The sequence below is a fragment of the Natrix helvetica genome (genome assembly GCF_964273705.1).
Source record: "Natrix helvetica genome assembly, chromosome: 1".
Taxonomy (NCBI): Eukaryota; Metazoa; Chordata; class Lepidosauria; order Squamata; family Natricidae; genus Natrix; species Natrix helvetica.
In genome coordinates this window covers 30,711,127-30,734,076 of record NC_138548.1, presented here as the reverse complement: position 1 = coordinate 30,734,076, position 22,950 = coordinate 30,711,127, and the positions used below count along the sequence as shown (strand labels likewise).

The following is a 22,950-nucleotide window of genomic DNA, read 5'->3' as shown; positions in this document are numbered from 1 at the left end:
AAGTTACCCCACTGAATTCTTTGGGAGATGATACTCAAATGGAGGACTGTATGACTTTCCAGTGTAATTATCTGTGTGCATTCTGGGACCATATGGATAAACCGAGTCATAGAAATCCTGCCTGTCCAAATGTGATCTTTCTTCTCCGTTGATCATGGATTGGTTAGGAAAGACAGATAAAACTGAACCAGTGTACAACTGTTGGGGATTCTTATGCAAACCCCAAGTGAGAGGGATTGTCATGTAAGAGAAGCAGCTTTCTATTCCTTTGTGAAAAGCATGTTTTATTTGATATAGTGAACTTTTTAGAACATTTAGATAGGAGTATACTAATGACTTGAAGGCAGAGCTACAATCCACTACAATTACTTTAACTTGTCCCTTATTTAATGGAGAACTGGATAGTTTTGCAGACATTAAAGATTATTACCACACGAAAGTTATTCTGAAAGCATTCAAAATACATGAAGCTCGATCGCGTCCACATCCTCCCCCTACTCTGTAATGTTGGAGAATATTTACTTTTATATAAATACATTGGTCTTAATTAAGGGATTGCAGAAACCTCCTGGGCAGACTTTCTAATCTTATTTAGAAAATACAGTTAATCGTTGCAATAATCCCATTTTATGGGTTGGGAACTGAGGCTGACAGATACTGCATTGCCCAAGGCCAGTCTGTAAAAAAAAAAAAAAATTCTTGGCCAATTAACGTCCAAGCATTGACGTTGTCAATGCTCCACACGCCAACACACTGGGTCACCCTGGCCGTTATGATAGGTTTCTGTACTTTTATGAAAAGATGAAAATAATGCCCCAACAATGCCTGGGAATATTTTGAGAGGAGTCAGATTTCTCAATTATTAGGAGGAAAAAATATGTATAATAAATATTAAAATCCCATGGTGCATAAGAGGTAGCCTGGAATTTCTCAGGAAGGTGAATGCCACCTCTAAGTAGAGGGATGGGAAGAGTTAGCAGTCTTTGAATGTTCCTTATTACACACACGTCCTTTTCGGTTGAATAAGGATTAGCATCTCGTGTAATGTTAATTTGAAATCCAAACCTGCCCTGTACTTTGCCAAGCACTCTTGCGATCTTTGTTAAAATTAATGCAGGATGAGCGGGGAAGAATGCTCAGTGGATGGTTTTCCGATTTTCTTTCCTTGGCTGGGTTAAATGCTTTCCATACTGCCTGCCTGCAGGGAGAACTCTCTTCAGTCCCTTATTTGCTTAAGTACACTTCCTTAAGATTTTATGAATAGGACTTCCCCTATCAGATAATTCATCCTTAACTAATTTTCAGTTGTACTGTAGTGCAGAGAAAGAGGGTTAAAAATAATAAAAGGCCCCAAAGCTTTTGAAGGAAAATATTTAAAGCAGAAACTCTCAAGGCAACGATGCTTTTTTGTCAGTTAGTAACAGCATTGAGCATATATGTTAGAGGAGAATAAATAACGGCTCACATTCCATTATTGGGCGCGATGATGGAGAAATCGCATTGAACTCATTTAAATTAATCTTTAATGCATTCCAACTAATAATACTTCTCCTTGAAGCGATCCACCTTCGTCCGTCACCTTTTTTAAGTTCACAGGCTGAAACCTTGCAAAGGAATGGCATTGGAAGGGGGTAATTTTTGTTGCATTTCAGTTGGTTTGTGGGAGGTGAAGAAACGGGCAAATAAATGGGGGGCAGGGTGTTTAAAAATAATGCCATTAATATTTAGTTATACCTGTATCATGAATGCAAAGCTGTACAAAACTGGAGGCATACTTTAAAGTTGGAAGAAAATGCTAGTTCCCTCCTTCCCTCCCTCCCTCCCTCCCACCCACCCATCCACCCATTAAAAAGACAGGTTAATAGGTATGCATCTACTGAATTTCTGGGAGAGTTTAGACTTGCTGATTAGGTGGTGGCACCGTTTGCTGGCTGATTTTGTGTGTTTGTGTCTGTGTGAGAGAGAGGGAGGGGAGGGGGGGAGAGAGTGAGTGTGGGTGGGGGGGTGAAGAGAGAGAGAGAGAGACTTTAAAACCTTCAGAACTAAATATTTGTGCATGCATTTTTGATTTTGAGGCCTGGAAACATTCCCTTCCAGCAATGTTTGCTGGATGTACTGTGAGTTTCAATGGTTTATAGATCATGCCAACTCTGTGTGCTGCTGCAAAGGAATTTGCATTAACACTATAGATGCTTAAATATTGCTAATATATTTTCAGATTTGGTTGTCAAATCTGCCTTGAGATGGCAGCTGCTGTTTGCACGCACATTGCGATAATCTCTTCTTAAATAAATAAAAATTCAAAGGACCTTCAGGTTCCTTTGGAATGGCTCAACCAGTTTGTTTTCCACGTCTGAAGAGTTGCTTCTTTTCCTCTCTACTTTAATGGTTTAGACAGATCATTTTAACTGGAAAAAATTCACTGGGGTCTAAATATCCTGGGGCAAATTTATAGACCTCAGACATTCCTAACCTTTACATGAGGTAAATCCCCCCAAAAAGACTTGAAAGGGTTTCTCCCCACCCCTTGGGGAGGTAGGTGGGATGATAATAAAAAAAACCCTGTCCATTCTGTATCCCGATAGATGCTGTGAATACGGATGGTCTCTCATTTCTTTTAAAGATGATAAATAATAAAGGATGCATCCTTCAGGAACAATGCAGTTCAAGTGGGAAATCTGTTGTTTCATCAAACATTAAAACCCCCTTCAGAAAAGAACAAGCCATCTCTATGGCAATTTGTGGAGAGAGTGGCCTATTGATTTCAGTGGAAGAAGACATTATACAGTGTCACTCGGGGTTGTTACAATTTCATTTGTCGGGTGACCTGAACTTAACCTTCTAAAAACCTTTTCTTCTTTGTACATAACACCGTCCTCTCGTGGGTTTTCTGCAACAACAGTGGAGTACAGTGAGGAATTACAGCTGGGCTTGTTGTGGGTTTTCTTTCTTAAACAAACCGCCCCGTACACGTTTTTCTTCATTTATACGCTATGCAAATCAGTTCTTGTAATAGATTTTGTTCCTTTTATTGGCATCTGCTTTGAGACATCTCTTTAAGTTTCATGTTGTTTGCAGATCACGATAGTTTCATTTTAATGTTTAATTGGGCGACGCTCTTGTAGTTTAATTCATTCCCGCTTAGGAGGACATTGTTCTACATGTGGATTAGTGTTAAGTGAATTCTGACACTTTGTTCTTCTAATCAGAATTTCAATCCTGCCAGGTAGCAAAGCTTTCTTTTCTCCTCCCTTCCTATTTGATGTTTGTGTTTTTTAAAGCCTCTCAATTGCCTTCTATATTTGTCTGGAATTGATGATTTTCAAAAGATACTTTTAATCCCCCCCCCTAAGATTTAAGATTTTAATTTCGGCTGTGGGAGAATGTTCTATATTGCTCAGTTTTAAAACCGCATACTGTCCTTTGCTTCTCTAAAATTTGGTTGCTTGTAAAATCACAGTTTATATGGCATTGATTATCAGTGGATGCATTGATTGTTTTTTTCTTTGAGACAAAGCAGGAAATATTAAAATATTAAATATTGTTTTGGGTGTTGTGGCTTTAGAAGTTTCGACAAAGCGATGGAGTGTTATTGAAATCTGAAAGTCTTATTTTGCTGACAAAAAAATGTCATGTTTTTATGTAAGAGACGTTTTGATTGCTTTCTCTTAGCTGTGGAGGATGCGGCTGGTAATTTGTGTTATCACTTTTAGCAGATGAGAAATAGACATTATATCCCAAATAGCAAAAAAAAAAAAAAGTCTTGCCAGCATTTTTCAGAATTAAGTTGTCATTGTTTAATAAATCTCTTGTTAAGGATTTGCAGTTATAGCGGTATATTTAGCATTTTCCAAGGTTGCTGAGAAATAGCATTTTCATTCATTCCATGTACATTTGGAATTGCGTAACAGATATTAGACCATCAGAACATTTTCATGTTTGCTTAACAGCATGAAAGGAAGGATATAAGCATAAATTGAAAGAATGCGTAACTTTTTGCTGTAACTCAAACCCTGTTATGAAATTCTGTTTACTTTATTTTGAAAAAGATGCAGTTGTCGGCTAATATAGAGAGATGAAAAAACAAAATGTAAAAAGGCTTTTCTGGCTTTTGTTTTAATTTTTATTTTCTATTTCTTGCAAAAGAAGTGGAAGCCTGAAGACTGAAAATGAAGTTTGCTTCGTATAATAGCAAGGATTTACAGGGGCAGTTAAGCAGAATTGATTCTTTTGCCTGTTCATACACATGGCCGAAGTCTGAAGCAATAGGAATCATAAACATTCTGTTGGTTGCATGTATGTGAATGAAGAACAATAGGGAAAGTCTAATCTTTAAAGTTAAGACAGAACAAAATACATTATAATTCAGTGCGGTTTTAAAGCCACAATTGCCTTTGAATTGTGTTCACTTACTAAGTGAAACTTTGATCCTCATTGGGTGCATTCACACATCACTCTAAGCCAAAATAGCTTTTATACATTTGTAATTCACTGGGTTGTATAAACCCAACCATTGGCATGTAATCAATAACATATTGTTAAGAAATCATATCTGAGCATGTTATTTGAACCCCATTGTTACATATGTGGTTAAATCTTTGGCATGAAGATTTCAAATCTAATAGGATGACGTTACAGTTTATTCTCTTCTGTAAGAATAACAGAGTTGGAAGGGACCTTGGAGATCATCTGGTCCAACTCCCTACTCGCAGGAGACCTATATTATTTCTGATAAATGGCTAACAAAGTCTCTTCTTAAAAGCCTCCAGTGATAAGATATCCACGACCTCCAAAGGCAATTTGTTTCACTGGTTAATTGTTCTCAGCATTAGGAATTTTCTCCTTAGTTCTTGGTTGTTTTTTAACCTTAGGAAATGTCAGGTGAGGCTTTAAGGTACATTTGGCTTTCTTCTGGTGCTTCTTCTATCATTAGGACTTCTGTCCACAGGACTGTGGTCTTCCTTTCTTCCTGCTTGGCAGAAGGTTTGTTAGTTAATGGGCTGGATGAGGCCTCTGTGACATGCTTCTCCCAATTTCCTTCTGTTCTTACCTGCTTACTGTGAAGGAAAAGTGATTGGTCAGATTTTCAACTGTCCAAGATGTGTGAGTTTGTACTTCTATTTACTAATACTTCTTCTAATACTAGAAGATACTAGTATTAGAAGACGTAATACTAATACGTCTTCCTTTAGCAAACACGTTAAGGGGCCGAAAGTTGTTTGATAAGTTAATAAGTGAAGCCACAAGTTTGCTTATGATCTTACTTCAATGTTCCTTTGCTTTACAGACCTATGAAGATTGTTAATGTAGGATCTGGTCACAAACTTATTTTTTCATCACTGTTGTAACTGTGAACGGTCATTAAATGAGATAGTTGCTAAACAAGGGCTACCTGTAATCTTTACCCAACAGCAGATAATTTATTTCTTTCAGAGGTTGCATCCCATACCATCGGAAGCAGAAAATTAAAAATGATGTACCTGAAGCATATTCCAAAGGTATATTTGGTACATTCCAAAGGTACATTTCTTCAGAGATTATTCTAGATAAAGGCCTTTTTCTGGTGTATTGCAAGCGCTGTTGAAAATTCCCGAAGAGCTCATATTTAAATGAAAGTACATTCTTAAGTTTAACAAAGCAAGGATGTGGAATAAAAGAAAGCTCTTGTATTAATTTCTTTTTTAGGTGACTGTCTACCGTGACCTTTTGGCTAATTGATCTCTCCCTCCCTCTCTCCCTTCCTCCCTCCCTCCCTCCCCCCCCCCTCTCTCTCTCTCACACACACACGTATTTTTTTGCAGCAAATTTGCATTGAATTAGACTCAAGAGTTACATTAAATAAATCTTACCCCCTCCCATCCTAATTTGCATTTACTTAAAAAAAGAGACACAGTTTAGGTTTGAGGATATGAGCCTCATTTTGAAGGTGGGCGAGTGGAGGGGAAGTAGGGGGGGGGGGAACCAGGCCAACTTATTCCCTTTCTCTCCTTAAAATAAAATTAAAAAAGAAAGACTGAAGAGCCCTTTCATGACAGCTAGTCAGAGTTAGAATTAGTTCAAGGAAATGTTAATAAAGCACTGCCTAGTCTAATCCTCTTGATATCACCAGGTATCCTCCTGTTCATGGGTTAATTGCTTTAAAAGCGGAGGCAGTATTCTGAACGGTGGGCCGCTTCACCTTTTCACAGCTGTTCCCATTGAGTGACAACTAAATCCCATGTGTAAGATGAGGAAGAGCTCAGTCTCCAATTGGGAGAAAATTTATGTAAACCACAATCCCTTCAGAATGTGTGGAAGTCATAGACTTTCTTGATTTACTCTGCTTTTCCCAGAAAGCTCCATTGTTCCCTTCCCTAAGTCCCATCAACCCTTTGTAGCAGAATATCACAGCCGCGGCAGATAGCTTGAAATATATAAATGCTATCATAGCTCTGATTAATAGCACCGCTTATGAGTCAGGTCTGATAACGGAGCTGCTCTCCACTCAATTTCAGATACCGCTAATGGAATCTGTCTTCTGCAATTGTAATGTGAGAAGGTCTAATTTGCTATGGAGCTTGGATCTGTCAGCAGTAGGGGATTGTGGGGTCAGGAGGGAGCTGCCAGGTTTTTGCCCTGAAGCTTGTATCTCTAGCTTTCAATGGAGCAGTCCCCTGCCTGCCAGGGAGCTGATAGGCCCTCTGTGGGGTTTATGCCACTTCTCACAATAGGCCAGGGCTTCCGAGCTCCACTTCATAATTGTGAAGCGAGCTCATATTTCCACAGCTACTCTGCTGCATAATTTCTAATAAGTTGCTGGGTTTTTCAACAAATGTCAGATTATGAAAAGTTTCCTCAATTATCAGGGGGGGAAAAACCCCACCCCCACTTATAAAACATTTAAATTGCTAAATCTGTTTCCTGCCAAGTTCATCCCCTTCTCCTCTCTTCCTCCCTCCCCGCCTTCACCTTTCTGTTCTGTGACTGGCATCCAAGCTCCGCTTAAAGTGTGCCAGAAAAAAAAAAGCCTGCGTTTCAAATGTATATGAGAATGTGCGTCTCAGAATGATCGACTGGGGTCATAACGCCTCCTGGGCTGCCTGGAGAGATCCCTGCCACCTGTAGAGGTATAGGAACTCCATCCGATGACATACGTAGTTTTCATCACATCTACCCAGGAAAAAGTGGATTTCACTGCCGTGTCTATTTTGATGATGCCCTTACTTTACATAATACTTCTCAGGAAATGTCCCATAAAGGAGCATTCAGGTAGAAGTAATTATCTCCAAGTGTACTGTATTTTCCCCAAAGAATTTCTGAGCTTTGAATTTGCAGCATTTAGCTGGAGTGTACCAAGAGAGCTGTAACAAAACAAAAAAAATGCAGAAGGCTAGAACCAAACTTTGTAAACCCCGGTTGGATTTACCAGGACATTTCCCCAGATTTGAAAGAAAGAATGCTATACAGAGTTTTGGGAAGAAGATGAGCAGGAAGAGCAACAAATGGCCATAAAATGTCAGAAATACAAATATACAGCGAGTCCTTGCTGTAAGGTTTCCTAAAAATGCCCTAATTGATTCATGAGTATCGAGTCCAGTTTCAATACAAAGCTAGTCATTTATTAGGAGGATTCTAGCCAATATCTTTTCACACTCTAGTCTAAGCTTTGTTTGATTTATAGCTGAACTTTACCCCTGTTCCTTCCCTCCCCTCAGTCTGTGTCATAAATCACATTCCCCTATGAGATGCTCTCCTCCCAAGCCGCCTGCAGTAATCTGAGATCCAACTTCAGCCGACAGTATGCGTGGAGTGCACTCCCTCCCTCCCTTCTCTTACTATGTCAATGCTTGGAGTTGACACTTGACTTATGAACAAAATTGAGCTCAAGATAATTGTTGCTAAGCACAACAGTTGTGAGCTTTGCCTCATTTTATGACCTTTCTTGCCACAGTTGTTAAGTGAATCAGTGCAGTTGTTAAGTTAGTAACATGGATGTTAAATGAATCCGGTTTTCCCATTGACTTTGCTTGTCAGAAGGTCGTAAAAGGTGATCACATGACCCCGGGACACTGCAATCATAAATATGAGTCCATTGCCTAGCATCCAAATTTTGATCACATGATCATGGAGATGCTGCAACCCTGAAAATGTCACCCTTTTCAGTGCTGTTGGAACTTCAAACAGTCACTAAATGAATGGTTGTAAGTTGAGGATTACCTGTATATAATATTTCAGAGATTTGAAGTCTGTCTGTCTTTCAGCTAATCACTCATGAGTTAGTCCGGATAGTTTTTTATTTTCATGAAGTAAAAATAAGCTAAACACTCAACAAACGACAGTTATTGCCAAAATAATTTTGGTGTGCTTAAGCCTGATTATCATTTACCTATGATTAGATATCTTTCTCTGACTATTACTCCTCTTTGACTTATGTTGTAGGGCTGTGCTGATAACTCAGGACTTAACCTAAGGAACAGGTCTAGTAAATCCAACCAAGGAAGATTTCTGAGAGATGACTTCTATAAGTGCTACAAAGGCTCTGGTCTGCTCCTGACGACTTAATTTTGTGAAGAATTCCTCAGCTATCTCACTATACGTCTCCTGTTGTCAGCTTTCTGCTTAGTGCAAGAATGTCAAACTCGATTTCATTGAGGGCCGTATCAGGGTTGTGTTTGACCTCGGGGGGGGGGGGCATGGCCAGGGTGGTACTTATTTTACCTTTCTCTCCCCTTCCTTTGACTTTTTTCTACTGATGAAACCAAATAGCCATGTGTATTGTTTCTACCGTCTCTTGCAAACGTAAAACCTCTTTTAGTCTTTTTTTAGCCTTCGTTCTATAACCGTGTGCTCTTTGCTAGTATACCTCCTTAGTGATTATACTGATTTTCCATGTTCTGTTTCTGTCCTTTTTAACTCTTAGCACAAGTAAAAGTTCCCTATGGATTCGGAATGATTTTTAAGGCTTCCTTTCCCCCACTTTTTTCCCACTGGAATGAGGTTCAGTTGTACATCATTTAAATTGAGAATATCTCTTCAGAAGATCCCCAATTAGTACTTTCCTGGTTTTCAAATAGCTCTTCTCCATTGGTTGGGATCAGATCTAGGAGACATATGATCCTCTTAACTTTGTTTCAGCTATTTGGAAAATAAAACAATAAGACAATTTTTGCCGTCTTGGCCATGACAGTTGTCCATTCCATGCCAGTGTAGTTAAAATTTCCATTATTAATATTTTCCTCTCTGAAAATTAATTAAAGAATAGTATCCTGATCCTCTATCTGCTTCAGTTGTCTATAATACAACCTCATCATACCGTATTTTTCGCAGTATAAGACGCACCAAGGTTTTGAAGAGGCAAATTAAAAAAAAAAGGTTTTGTACTCTGCAGACCTCCGAAAAATGGCCCATTTTTTTTGTCAAAAAAAGGACATGTATAGCTTTTAGGAGGCTTATAGAGGGCTCCTGGTGGCTGTGGGGGGGAGCAAAACTGAGCAAAACGGCATGTTTTTCGCTCATTTCTGCCCTCCCCAGTCCCCAGGAGCACTCTGAAAGCCTCCTAAAGGCAATGCACGGCCATTTTGGTGAAGGGGACGGGGTTTTGGGATGCAAAAAATGCTGTATTCAGTGTATAAGACGCACCCAGATTTTCAGCCTCTTTTTTGAGGGAAAAAGGTGCGTCTTATACTCCGAAAAATACAGTATTTGTTGTTTCCCTTCCATTGTGTTTTCCCCAAATATTGGTCATTCATGCTGAGATTTCTGGATGTCAGAGCATGGCTACACCTTCTTCACATGTGACATTCTCTCTTTGTGTGTGGTCTGTTCCTTTCAAATGTGTTGTACCCATGCATTCAATCCTTGCATTCCACTTATGAATATCCTCCCCCTATGTTGCACCATTGCCCACTAAATCATATTCATCTTCCTGAATTAAGACTTCTAGTTCTCCCCATTTGTTCTCTACTTGTGAAATAGAAGATTATTGTTTCCCTAAGGAAAGTTTGCCCTGAGCTATTTGGATTCAGAATAAATGCATTTTAAATACGTTTAATAGCTTGCGACTGAGGAGGCGTCTGCTCTATGAAGCTTCCTTTCGAGATTTCCTATATGGGGCATCCAGAAACCCTCACAAGAAAAAGAATATATGGGAATAATATGTTTTGTCCTTGTTGCATCCTGACATTGTTAATTGCAGTAAATTTGGCTTATACCAAACTTTCAACCCGGAAAGACTTTTTTTTTGAATCTGTTGGTTGGAATCAATACAATACAATAGTAGAGTTGGAAGGGACCTTGGAGGTCTTCTAGTCCAACCCCCTGCCTAGGCAGGAAACCCTATACCGTTTCAGACAAATAGCTATCCAACATCTTCTTAAAGACTTCCAGTGTTGGGGCATTCACAACTTCTGGAGGCAAGCTGTTCCACTGATTAATTGTTCTAACTGTCAGGAAATTTCTCCTCAGTTTTAAGTTGCTTCTCTCCTTGATTAGTTTCCACCCATTGCTTCTTGTTCTGCCCTCAGGTGCCTTGGAGAATAGTTTGACTCCCTCTTCTTTGTGGCAACCCCTGAGATATTGGAACACTGCTATCATGTCTCCCCTAGTCCTTCTTTCCATTAAACTAGACATACCCAGTTCCTGCAACCGTTCTTCATATGTTTTAGTCTCCAGTCCCCTAATCATCTTTGTTGCTCTTCTCTGCACTCTTTCTAGAGTCTCCACATCTTTTCTACATTGCGGCGACCAGAACTGAATGCAGTATTCCAAGTGTGGCCTTACCAAGGCATTTGATTACCAATGAATCAGATCTAGAAGAGATGATCCTCCTGTCTTTTCTTCAGTTTTTTGGAAAATGAAATAGTGTGACCACTGATGATTTTTTGAGCTTTGCAGTCTTAGCTATGAAGGTTGGCCAACAGAAAATATAGTCCAGATCCTACCACGAATAGCAGCCAACCGATTGCATTTGGAAAACTCACAAATACAGTCTTTAGTGAGTGGTATTCACAATATGCTGCCCTTGTTTCCAGAGATATAAATGCCATCAAGTAGCCACTGATATTTTGGATTTCCATAAATACTCATCCCCCTTGAGAATTGTGTAAATTAGTGGCTAACACCAAATTTGATGACAGTGAATAACATAATTGTAGTTAACGTACGAAGGAATACTTTTTTAAAATCGTTCTTGAATTTTCACATATTTTCTTTCTGATCTTTAAAAACAAATTACAAAACATAACTATGTACACTGGACTTTGTAAGCTTTTCAGAAAATTTTGAACTGGATTTTTTTCCCTATGTAAATAAGCAATTAGTGTATTTCTCTCAGCATCCGTAGCCTGTATAAAAGTATTTAGACTACAATATTTCTAAGGGGGGGGGGGAATCTAGTATATTTTGAGGTCTGAATGTGGCATTTAAATAAACTTAAAACTTTGATGTGTAGAATGAAATATAGAGATGTTTTAGACTAATTCCCATAAACAAATAAGGCCAGTGTGGAACACAATTAAAATATTGGACTAACATTGAGGAGATCCAGATTCTGCACACTCAGCCACAGAAGCTGACTGGATGGTTTTGGGAAGGTCACTCCTTCGGCCCAATTACCTCACACGGTTGTTGCTGTTGTGGGAAAAATCAAACTTATACTGGCTGTGGCTTAGAGCAGCGATCCCTAACCTTTCTAGCTTTGCAGACAGGTAGGTCGGGAGGGATAGGGAATGGTTATGTGCGACTGGCCAGTAAGTGTGTGTCTGTGTGCATGCAGCTCCATTTGCACAAGCAGCAGCCACACACACACACCGCCTCTTGCACAGATGGAGTTGCACACCCGCACTCACCCACCACTTCGGTGGCCCATTTCTGAACGGGCTGCGGCCCAGTAGTGGGCTACGACCTGGGGATTGGGAATCCCTGGCTTAGAGGTAAACACATCCTAAATAAAAATATTGTTTATAATACTTGTACAAGTTGTAATTCACCGTATCTAGGCACACTATGTGGTTGGTTTGTTGCATAAAGGCATTTCATGGGCTCATCAAATTGGTAGTGACCGTTGAAATCCAACCTCTGCTCAAAGCAAGAATTCATTGAGTTAGAACAATTCAAGACAATAGCAGCATGTATGCGTGGACATATCCAATGAGTGAGAGCCCCCATCACTCCAGGTCAGTGTTTCTCAATTTTAGCAACTTTAAAACGTGTAAACTTCAACTCCCACAATTCCTCTGCCAGTTGAAGTCGACACGACTTAAAAGTTGCAGTACACTCGAGGTAATTGATCCCACTCCTTCTAACTTGAATCTGTAATTCCATATCCGGCACTCTGAAATAAGAAAGAAAAGGCCCTGACCTTCTCCTTGTGATGCCCTTTCAGGCATGTTGAGGAGCATATTGCATTTCTTTCCAAACATTTTTTCCCCCTGGGCTAAGTCCACTCTTTGCCTTGCCACTTCAGTCTCTCCTCACAGGGCTTGGTTTTTAGTCCCACATTATTATTATTTTTGCCAGACCTACACTTGAATACTGCTCACCTGCCTGGAACCCACACTGCATTTCAGAGATTAAAACATTAGAGAGGGTCCAGAGGTATTTTACATGAAGGGTACTCAACTCCTCTGCTCGTAATAAAATTCCGTATACCACCAGGCTTGAAATTTTAGGCCTGGATAACCTTGAACTACGCCATCTTCATTTCGACCTAAGCTTAGCACACAATATTATCTGCCATAACGTCCTACCTGTTAATGACTACTTTTACTTCAACCGCAATAACACAAGGGCTATCAATAGATACAAACTGAATTTAATACGTTCTAATCTTGATTGCAGGAAAATCGATTTCAGCAATAGAGTAGTAAATGTGTGGACCCTACTTGATCCTGTTGTTAGTTCCTCTAACCCCCATATCTTTTACCTTAAGCTGTCTACTGTGGCCTTTACACATTTCTTAAGACAGGGGTGTCCAAACTTGGCAACTTTAAGACTTGTGGACTTCAACTCCCAGAATTCCCCAGCCAGCTGGGGAATTCTGGGAGTTGAAGTCCACAAGTCTTAAAGTTGCCAAGTTTGGACACCCCTGTCTTAAGAGGTCCCTAAGGGGGTGTGCATAAGCACACCAGTGTGCTCCCTGTCCCTGTCCTACTGTCCCATTTATATGTACTCTCTTAATGCGTTTATGGCTATGTTTTGCTTATTTATATCCATTTATCTGTGCCATTTTTGTATGTGTTTTCATACTTGTTTCCTTGTACTTGTTGACAAATAATAAATACATAAAATAAATTATCACGTCCATGTTTTCTTGGCAACATGGATGTAGTTTGCCCTAGCCTATATCCAGGGGGTTCTTTTCAACTATCCAGGGCAATTACTGGTTCTGGTGGTCCCAGGCACTTCCCCCCTCAAGGACAGAAGCAGCACCAACCTTGTTCAGCTTCCAGAAAGACCAGAGCTGACTAGGTCTGCTTTTGTGGAGATTCTCCAGATTAGTGCTTCAGAAACTTTAGCAACTTTAAGATGCGTGGGCTTCAGTTCCCAGATTACTCAGCATGCTTGAAGTCCACCCAACAATTGCTGAGGTTGAGAAACACTGATCTAGATAGAAGCTAATAAAGGCAGGTGCACTGCATTGCCTTACGGTGGGCCTTGTCTCATAGCATTTTGTAGTTCTAGCATGTGTGAAGCTTCTGTAGTTTTGATTTATCAGTATCTTGGATGCTGTTCTTCTGTAATAACAACCTAATTAGTTATTAATTTAAAATTCAAGTGTTAAAAAATATGCCAGCAGCCTAGCCTTTGGTGGGATCCTGCCAAAAGAAAGATATTTTTTTCCCCATGATGCTACAGTATGGGTTTTGGGGTGATAGCAGGAGAAGCACCATGAAGGTGGCATCTGTTTGTTTGTATTTAATTCTGATGAGTGGGGACTAGTAATAATGGAGGAAAAGATGCATTTTCTTGTTATCTATGTTTGCAGGCTTTCTGGCTCGCAGGCGGCAGGAGTCTTTGCTGTGGGGATGTTTTCGTTTTCCCGTCTAACGTGGCAATGGTCTATCACAGCAGAGGTTTTCAGCTTAAACAATCTGTTTGTGGGGCTGCTGATGGCGCTTTCCGTGCAATTCGAGGAAGCAACAACTGCAAAAGAGAGATCAAAGGTAGCCTACTCGGGATCAAAAGGCTTCAGGAATGGTTTCCCTTCCCCTTAAGCCTCTGGGGAGTAGGACCAAACTACATAGGGTGGCTTAAGCCAATTGTTCCTCACACTTGGACTCCTTGAATATATTGGGGTTGTAACTTGCCAGATATTGCTTGGGAATTGGACAAGTTTGTAGCTTTCACTGACAGTAGCAGCAAGATCTTGACCTAAAATCCTTACCCTTCATTGATCTTAAATGGAGGTATGTGAGCCTCTTTGTATGAAAGGTGAGGGTATGGTCCTGCCACCGGTGTGGCAGGACTTGATGTGTGAGTCAAAGTAATATTTCAAGTTGATCTTGGGTATAATCAGGAACTCTTCTCTTTGCTAGAGCTGTAACTTCCTGAAGTCTTTCTTAATATACCGTATTTTTCGGAGTATAAGACGCACCCTTTTCCCTCAAAAAAGAAGCTGAAAATCTGGGTGCATCTTATACACTGAATACAGCATTTTTTGCATCCCAAAACCCCGCCCCCTTCACCAAAATGGCCATGCATAGCCTTTAGGAGGCTTCCAGAGTGCTCCTGGGGGCTGGGGAGGGCAGAGATGAGCGAAAAATGGGCTGTTTTTTTGCTCAATTTTGTGCCCCCAGCAGGACTCTATAAGCTGCCTAAAGGCTATGCATGCCCTTTTTTTTTAGAAAAAATGGGCCCGTTTTTGTGAAAAATGGGCCGTTTTTTGCTTGTTTTTGCCCCCCCCCTCCTAGGAGCACTCTACAAATCTCCTAAAAGCTATCCATGCTCCTTTTTGGAATAAAATGTGCTGGTTTTCGCGAAAAATGGGCTGTTTTTGGGAGGTCTGCAGAGTGCAAAACCTTTTTTTTATAAAAATTGCTTCTTCAAAATCATGGTGCGTCTTATACTTCAGTACGTCTTATACTCCGAAAATACGGCATCTCCCCTCCCCTTCTTTTTTTCCTGATATGCAGAAGGGAGCCCAGTTTGGGGATGGGGGAAGCCTAGTACAAGATAGGCAGCACATGAGAGTACATGGCTCCAGAACAAACTGTTTTTGCAACCTTGGAGCCCTTCAGTCATGATTGTCCCAAATTTGTGCCGTAGTTTTGCAGTCTTCCCTTCCAATCTAAGAAAGCAACACGATCACACCTACCGCAATCTCACCCTACCCACTGAAGTCCTCAGTTCTCCAAATACTGTGTGCAACCTCTGGCCACCTAAGATAACTTCTCGTTGTCTACTATTGTACAACCCTTGGATTTTCTCATAATCCCGATCAAGTACTAACCTGTGTACCTTTTATGAGACCAGCCAAAGTCATCTTTTGGCTTCCAGGATTGTGAATTTGGAGCCATGTGAACAGATGTGGTCATCCTCCACAGCTCTGGCTGCCTTTTGCCAAGAGACAAACACAGTATTGGGCAGTGGTGAAATGCAATTTTTTTTACTACCGGTTCTGTGGGCGTGGCTTGGTGGGTGTGGTGTGGCTTGGTGGGCGTGACTTGGTGGGTGTAAAAAATCTCCATTCCCACCCCACTCGGGGGCCAGCCAGAAGTGGCATTTGCGGTTCTTTGAACTACCCAAAATTTCCACAACTGGTTCTCTAGAATCTGTCAGAATCTGCTGGATTTCACCCCTGGTATTGGGCCATTATGCTGCAAGCTCCACCCTTTGGAGTGTGAAGACTCCTGTAGATGCTGCGGTGAGAACCAACTGCTCCATGCCCCAGAATCACTGTAAGAGCAAAAACAATTTGGAAAACCAATTTAAATCCATGGTTAGAATTGATGTTTTCCTCTTCTTCTTCTTTTTGCAGATCTGTAAAGTGGGCGCCTTCTCTTGTGGACTCAGCATGTGCAACCAACATACCATTGTGATCTACGTGCTTTGCATTGCTTTGTGGGTTTCCTCTCGCTTGTTCAGAGAGGGTGTGAGTATTTGGAAGTCTAGAAACATGCTTGGAGAGTTCCAAATGACAACAATCAACAACAATAATAAGCGGGGGGGATACAGAATTAATAAAAAGTCTGCATCTGTCCCTTTCACATGTGGAGATAAGAAAAATGACTGCAAGGGTATCCTGTCTTTTTGAGTTCAAGGGCAGAGTTGGAATTTTAAGAATAGTCCTTGCTTAATAACCAAAACTGAGACTAGCAATCCCATCACTAAATGATGTGGTTGTTAGGCAAGACATCCTTTATGCAAATTTGCTGCATAAATTTGCATAAGGCTGCTGCATAAATTTCCATAAAGCTTCTCAATTGATTCTACTTTTTGGAAGCTGACTGTGAAGCACGCTTATGGTGAGCATGTGATGGTCCATGAAGTGCCCAAATCTCAATTCCGAGACTGTGACAGTCGTAAATGCAGGACCAGTCATAAGGATACATTTTCAGCACCATTGTAAGTTCAAAAGGTTGCTAAACAGGGCAGTCATTAAGCGAGAACTATCTATATGTGAGAAAGATGCTGGGTTGGAGGTTGCTCATTCATAGAATAGCTGTCAATTATTTGCTACTCTCTCTGTTTTCGCTACCTGCCTGGACCTGCCTTGTTTCCACATCAGTTTCTGGTTCTTTTCATTTTTATATATTGATGTAAAAAATGAAATGAAACAAGAAAATTTGTGGCTAAAGAAGATGTTCGGAGCACATTGATACTTCTGAATACTTTTGGGGTATTATATTATTAATGCTAGAATTGTTATATTTTCGAACAAATGTACACTATATTTCACGACACTACTTGGTGTTACAGTTCTCAGCTGCCACCATAGCCATTTGGAAGCATCTTTCTGCTCAACCTTATAGTTTGAGAGAATCGGCTTCTGTTTTGTCTAATGGAGATTCTCAACCATCGAGGTCACGGTTGTCCCAAAAACCAAGAAAGTCCAATTGCCTTTTGAAAAGCACCTTTGGGACAGATTCTGTTTTACAAATCAGGACTGGAAAATGAAGAAGGCTCTCAAAAAGTCTTCAAAAGCAGAACTGAAAGCTATGGTTACTTTTCTCTTTCCTAAAAAGTTTATTGAGATGCTTAACTTCTTCATCCTCTTGTTGTATATTTAGAGATCCCAAAGCTGGTCTTTTTGTTTGAGGCACAAATCCTCTCTTGAAACAAGGGCCAGTGGATTCCCTTTTAAAAAACACTTCTAAATGGAGATGCAGTACTCTGCAGGTAATGCTTCTTATAAATTATATTTACTGGTTACTCCACTTCAGTATCCTTGTTTTTGTGCTCTTCCATGAGGCATGTCATCTGGTCATGATGACTTGTCACTCATTTTAGCAGAAAAAAAAGTGGCTTTACTCCTTTCTACCCCCTCAAGAATTTTTTCAAGTCTGAATCTCTCAGGAAAGTGAGATCGTTACGGTAATATCACTATAAATTCTACCGTGAGTTTATAATATTTAATAATTTAAATTGGCTAACTCAGATTATGTCCCTGTGTAATCCCTAGTTCTCAGAAGATTAAAGGTAAAAGTAAAGGTTCCTCCGCACATGCATGCTAGTTGTACCCGACTCTAGGGGGCGCTGTTCATCTCCGTTTCAAAGCCGAAGAGCCAGTGCTGTCCGAAGATGTGGCCGGCATGACTAAATGCCAAAGGTGCCCGGAACACTGTTACCTTCCCACCAAAGGTGGTCCCTATTTTTCTACTTGCATTTTTTTACATGCTTTCGAACTGCTAGGATAGCAGAAGCTGGGACAAGTAATGGGAGCTCACTCCATTACATAGCGCTAGGGATTCGAACCCCTGAATTGCTGATCTTCTGATTGACAGGCTAATCGTCTTAGCCACTGAGCCACCGCGTCCCACTTCAGAAGATTAGTGGCCCTTTTTGGGTACCCCTAAGAGTAGGCCTCCTGGATTTCCATGGAGGTGAGGTTATCATTAATATGGAGAGTATTGTGATTGTAGTCCTGACTCTTTTGTATGTGACATCGTTGCACACAAAAAAAAGGGTGTGTGTGTGAAACATCCATCACAATGTCCCAAAGATGCTTTTTCAAAAGGCAACTGGAGTTGTCGTCCCCCGCCCCCTGGAGACGTTTCTCTTCTCATCCAAAAAGCTTCTTCAGTTCTAACTGAATGTTGGAAGGTGAAAGGATTTATATTCCTTGCAGTCATCTGGCCATTAGCACTCTTTCTGAGAGTCATTGAGGCTGCTTGAAGGTTTATTTGTGCCCTCAGGGTCACCTGAATAGTGCAAATGGTTGTGGAGCCTTCTTGGAACTGCTGAGATTGCTGCCAACCCTGATCTGGATGCCTGAGAATCTCCATAAACGTCCGTCAGGATGCCATTTCTGCCACCTTGCCAGATTTCCTTCCCCATCTACAGATGCTGCTGAGAAATCTCCAGCTCCTCTAAATGCGGATGTTCCAATTGGTAATGGCCTTTAGAAGATCAGCACTAGACTTTTTAAGACATTAGATTTTAATTTAATTATTGTGGGAGGGAGCGTTGATCAAAACCCATCCAGTTTTTTAATCATTGCAAAGTGGTTTATCTCCCCTTTGCAGCATTTCTGCTATCTGGTCCTGTCATGGCTTAATTTCAGTGGCCAAAGGTGCCAGTGATGTGATCCTTGGGAGCCTCAGATACTATTTGTTTCAGTCTGAAATTGCATCCTGCCATGCAGAAAGGATCAGGGTGATGTCATCCTCCAAGAGTAATCCACGGAGAATGCCATTTTTAACATCATGTTTTGAGACTCCACATGCAAATTAAGATATCAGCTCTATGTGTCAGTATTTTACTTGTTTGCTGCCTAATTTAGAAGATTTGTGCACTCTAGGCATCCAACTCAACATATTTGCAGTTCCAGGGGATATATTTCAAAACAATATGGCAAATTAAGAAATAATACTAAAAGGGCATAAGCCAATCTTAAGTCCATCTCCCGGAAGGTGGGATCATCTATTATCTTGGCCCAATATCTGGGGGGTGGGGGAGCCATCTTTTTAAAACTTTCCTGAATATTAGCAGGATCGGGGCCAACTGAAGCTTAGCTTAGACAAGATTTCTCTCTGTCCACTTGCTGCCCCTTTTGAAGTTGCAGCAGTGTAATGCACGGGCAAACAATAGATACAAACTCAAGGCAAACCACTCCAAACTCGACTGCAGAAAACACAACTTCAGCAGCAGAGCGGTCAACACCTAGAGTGCTCTACCTGACTCCGTTGTTACATCCTCAAAACCCCATAGCTTTAACCTTAAACTGTCTACCATGGACCTCACACCATTCCTAAGAGGTCTGTAAAGGGGGGGGGGGGGTGCATAAGCGCACCAGTGTGCCTACCGTCCCTGTCCTACTGTCCCCATTTAATTGTACTCCTATCCTGTGTCCATGTCCATGTTTATACTTATACCTGTTTGACAAATAAATAAATAAAAATAAATGCAAACAGAGGACTCATGCGGTGCTGTAAAATGGTTTTTTTTTTTTTTTTTGGTGTAGGAGGTGACCCTGAGCAATGTGCTGAAGTTAGGCTCCTGCTTCTTGGCTGGTTGTCTGCCTTATCTCTACTTGCCTATCTCTTCCTACCTCAATAAAGCTCGCTGGACCTGGGGAGACCAGACAACCTTGAAAGGATTTATGACCCATCTTCTCCGGGAAGAGTACGGCACATTCAATCTGGTAAATTGGAGTTCTCCTTTTAAGAAAAAAAAAAAGTTTCTCTTAAATGACTAAACCTGCGTGATATTGCATCTTTTCAACTCGCAGGTCAGGCTCTGAAAGGCAGAAGGAATTTCGAATCCTTGCCGTTTTTGTTATTTGTCACTTGCGGTTTTGATAGTCCTTGCACCTGTTCCTTAGGATAGCTGTAATCACTTGGTGACTGGAGAGATCATTTAAATCCCCTCCAGCTGTTCAAGTCATGGCATTTTCATTTAACATGAAGGTTAATGCAACCCAGAGGCAGCCTGGCGTTCTCCTCTGGCAGAGGAACGTGAAGGCTGTATGGATCTGTATCATAGCTTTCCTCCTACCCTAGAAATCCTCTCTGTATCCCATTGCCAACCCTCTTAGGTGGGCTGAGCCAAGACAAGGCAACTGGTCACCTACTACACTTCCTGTTGAAGGGTGGACTTGAACTTCCAATAAACTCCAGTGGTTTATATTAAACTGCACTGCCCCCCTGTTTGCTAGCTGTACAATTCATATTAGGTAGGTGCATCTTAACTGCTTTTATGTTTTGAAGTCGGTGGCGATACTTTAAACTTACTACAGTATATAATTGATGTGTAGCTTGTCCTTGAAGTGATCAGAGGAACTCAGGCGTTGGACAGGATTATGTTTGGTATTAGCATTTCCCAAAAGGGGTATTTTGTGTGTTAAGGCCAGTCTGATTGCAGCAGTCAAGCCAGCTTCGGGTCTATCTGGCCATGAATATTCAGTGGATTCTCAGTTTTTCTGACTTAGGACTTTTCAGTGAGTAAAAATGACAGCCTTTGGCCATGTGCAGCTGGCAGGGTTTATTCGCATGACAGCCAGAAAGTATTTCAGATAATTTCTGTTTGAACTGGGATGGCGCTTGCAAACAGGAAATGATTCCATCAATTTCCCTGTCCCCTTGCTTGTTTTACTGGTAGAGGTTGCAATCTTGTACAGCGTTACTGTGGTTGCACGGGATTCATCAGTTCTCATTAACTCTTTGTGAACGCATACTTGATCGGCATTAATGAAACCCAAGTAAGGAAGCAACTATTCACTGGGAATCCAGAACTCATTTTCAACCATTTGTCCTTATATAGCTGTCCCATAATGATTGGCACATGTGATGTCAGGTCTTCAGGACTATAGGTATATGTTGGGTGAATGGGGAGGAACTAAAAGGTGAAAAAATGCTGGAACTGTCCGGTCAGAACTGAGCATGTTCAGTATTGATATAGGGCCATGATGGCAAACCTATGGCATATGTACCAGAAGTGGCATGCAGAACCATCTCTCTAGGCACGTGAGCCGTTGTCCATTGCTCTTCTGGGATCCAGCGCACCGTCCAGCTGGCCTTCACGCACGCGGGAGCACCGGGAAATGGAAGAGCAGCCACCGGGTGCCTGTGAGTGCGCTGGGAAGATGATCTTCCGGTTTCCAGTGCGCACATACGTGCTGGCCACCTGGTCTTCCGGTTTCTGACCAGTTGTTCCTTGTGCACACATGCACGCCAGAAACAGGAAGACCAGGTGGCCGGTGCGCATGCACATGCCGGAAACTGGAAGATCATCTTCCTGGTGTCCACATGTGCACCGGGCAGCTGCTCTTCCGGTTTCTGGGAAGTGCATGTGCTCTCCTGTTTCGATACTCGGTGCCGAAAAGGTTCACCAATACTAATATAGGGGTTATGTAAAGGGGAAAAGGCTGGGATGGAGTGGCTGGAGTTCTGAGCAGGAATCCTTAACTGCGATATTTTGCTGCAGAGCCCTTGAAGTTGGTTTGAAAAATGCATTGTTTAAGTTAACATTGCACAGTGTGGCCGCAGGCCAGATAGTGACCGAAGCCCCTCTGTCAGAGCTCGGAATTGCTTGTTCCTGATGAAATGCATGGATATTCCACAATAAAGATCCTGGGTGCCGGCTGGGTTAACCAAAATGGACTGTATAGCTAGACTTACATTATATAAATAATCCTGAATTTTCTTCTTTTCCTGTGCAGGTAAAATTGGAAAATGGATCCAGTACGATTGATGTATTGCTGTAAGTGAATGCAAGTCGTATGGATTATAGTGTAATTATAAGCGTATCTGACACAAACATTTCCTCTTGCGTTCAGTGGAGCTTATTTGCAGTAAGTGGGTGCAAGACTGCGGCTTTAATTTGTCCTTTAGGCAGTGGAAGATTTAAAAGACTTTGGAGGAAGTACTGTCTTGTGATCTTCATCCTATATTCCTTTTCGACATCCCAAATGTTTCAAGATCTTAGCAGAAAAAATAAGGCACATTTTAAAATGTACGTATTTGCAAATAACCATCGTATCTCGCTGTCCATTAAAAACAATCCCCAAGTGGAGTAAAGTAACCAAATACAAATTCAAGTTTGGATTAAAAAAGTATGGATTGCAATAACAAGATGGAATGGATTTAGGGGTGAACCTGTGAAAGGGACATGGGTGGGAATAACTATTCTCCTGTGAGTTATTTGATTGTGATAGCTGGTGGACCCAGCCATTTCTGAGTGCCAGATTCAAGCAAATATTGGGAAAAAAGGAGAACAGGTATGGTCCAGGCCCTGTTTGGGTGTGCTATTAGATTGGATAAGAGCTCAGCACTTTCTTTCCAGGCACCTAATCTCTGTCTGATCCAGTGGTTTTTCTCCGCACTGTGAAAGCATCCAAAGAGCCGTACTGGCGCAGTGGTTAGAATGCAGTATTGCAGGCTAATTCTGCCACCTGCCAGCAGTTTGATCCTGCACGGCTCAATGTTGACTCGGCCTTCCATCCTTCCGAGGTCAATTAAATGAAGACCCAGATTGTTGGGGCTGATTCTGTAAACCGCTTGAGAGGGCTGTAAAGCACTATGAAGTGGTATATAAGTGCTACTGCTTTTGCCAGATGCTCTAACGTCTGCCTTTAGCTCTTATGCAAGAGATGATTTTATAATGTGTGGCTCCCTTCATCTTCCCATGAACTTTTGCTGTCCTTATAGTGCCAAATACTCTTGTTCTCTGGCTTCCTTGCAGTTTTCAGGTAACCCACATGAAGATGGAACTTTCCCTTGTTGTCCTGTCCTTTGCAATTGCTGGATGTGTATGCTGTGCAGTGAGGTACTGGAGTTTATTTCAGGCTTAAATATTTCCAAATTGGAGATTTAT

At 41.2% G+C, this 22,950-nt stretch overlaps 1 protein-coding gene across 2 annotated transcripts in view; it reads left to right on the top strand.

Annotated features, from left to right (window-relative positions):
• The window catches only part of TMEM260 (transmembrane protein 260), a 75,511-nt gene that overhangs the window by 15,626 nt on the left and 36,935 nt on the right, over nt 1-22,950 (top strand). For both annotated transcript variants that reach the window (XM_081940274.1, XM_081940273.1), the window contains exons 4-8: nt 13,964-14,141; nt 15,956-16,069; nt 19,601-19,780; nt 21,797-21,837; nt 22,819-22,902. In XM_081940274.1, coding sequence (XP_081796400.1) covers nt 13,964-14,141; nt 15,956-16,069; nt 19,601-19,780; nt 21,797-21,837; nt 22,819-22,902 — 597 coding nt within the window. The remainder of the gene's footprint in view (nt 1-13,963; nt 14,142-15,955; nt 16,070-19,600; nt 19,781-21,796; nt 21,838-22,818; nt 22,903-22,950) is intronic.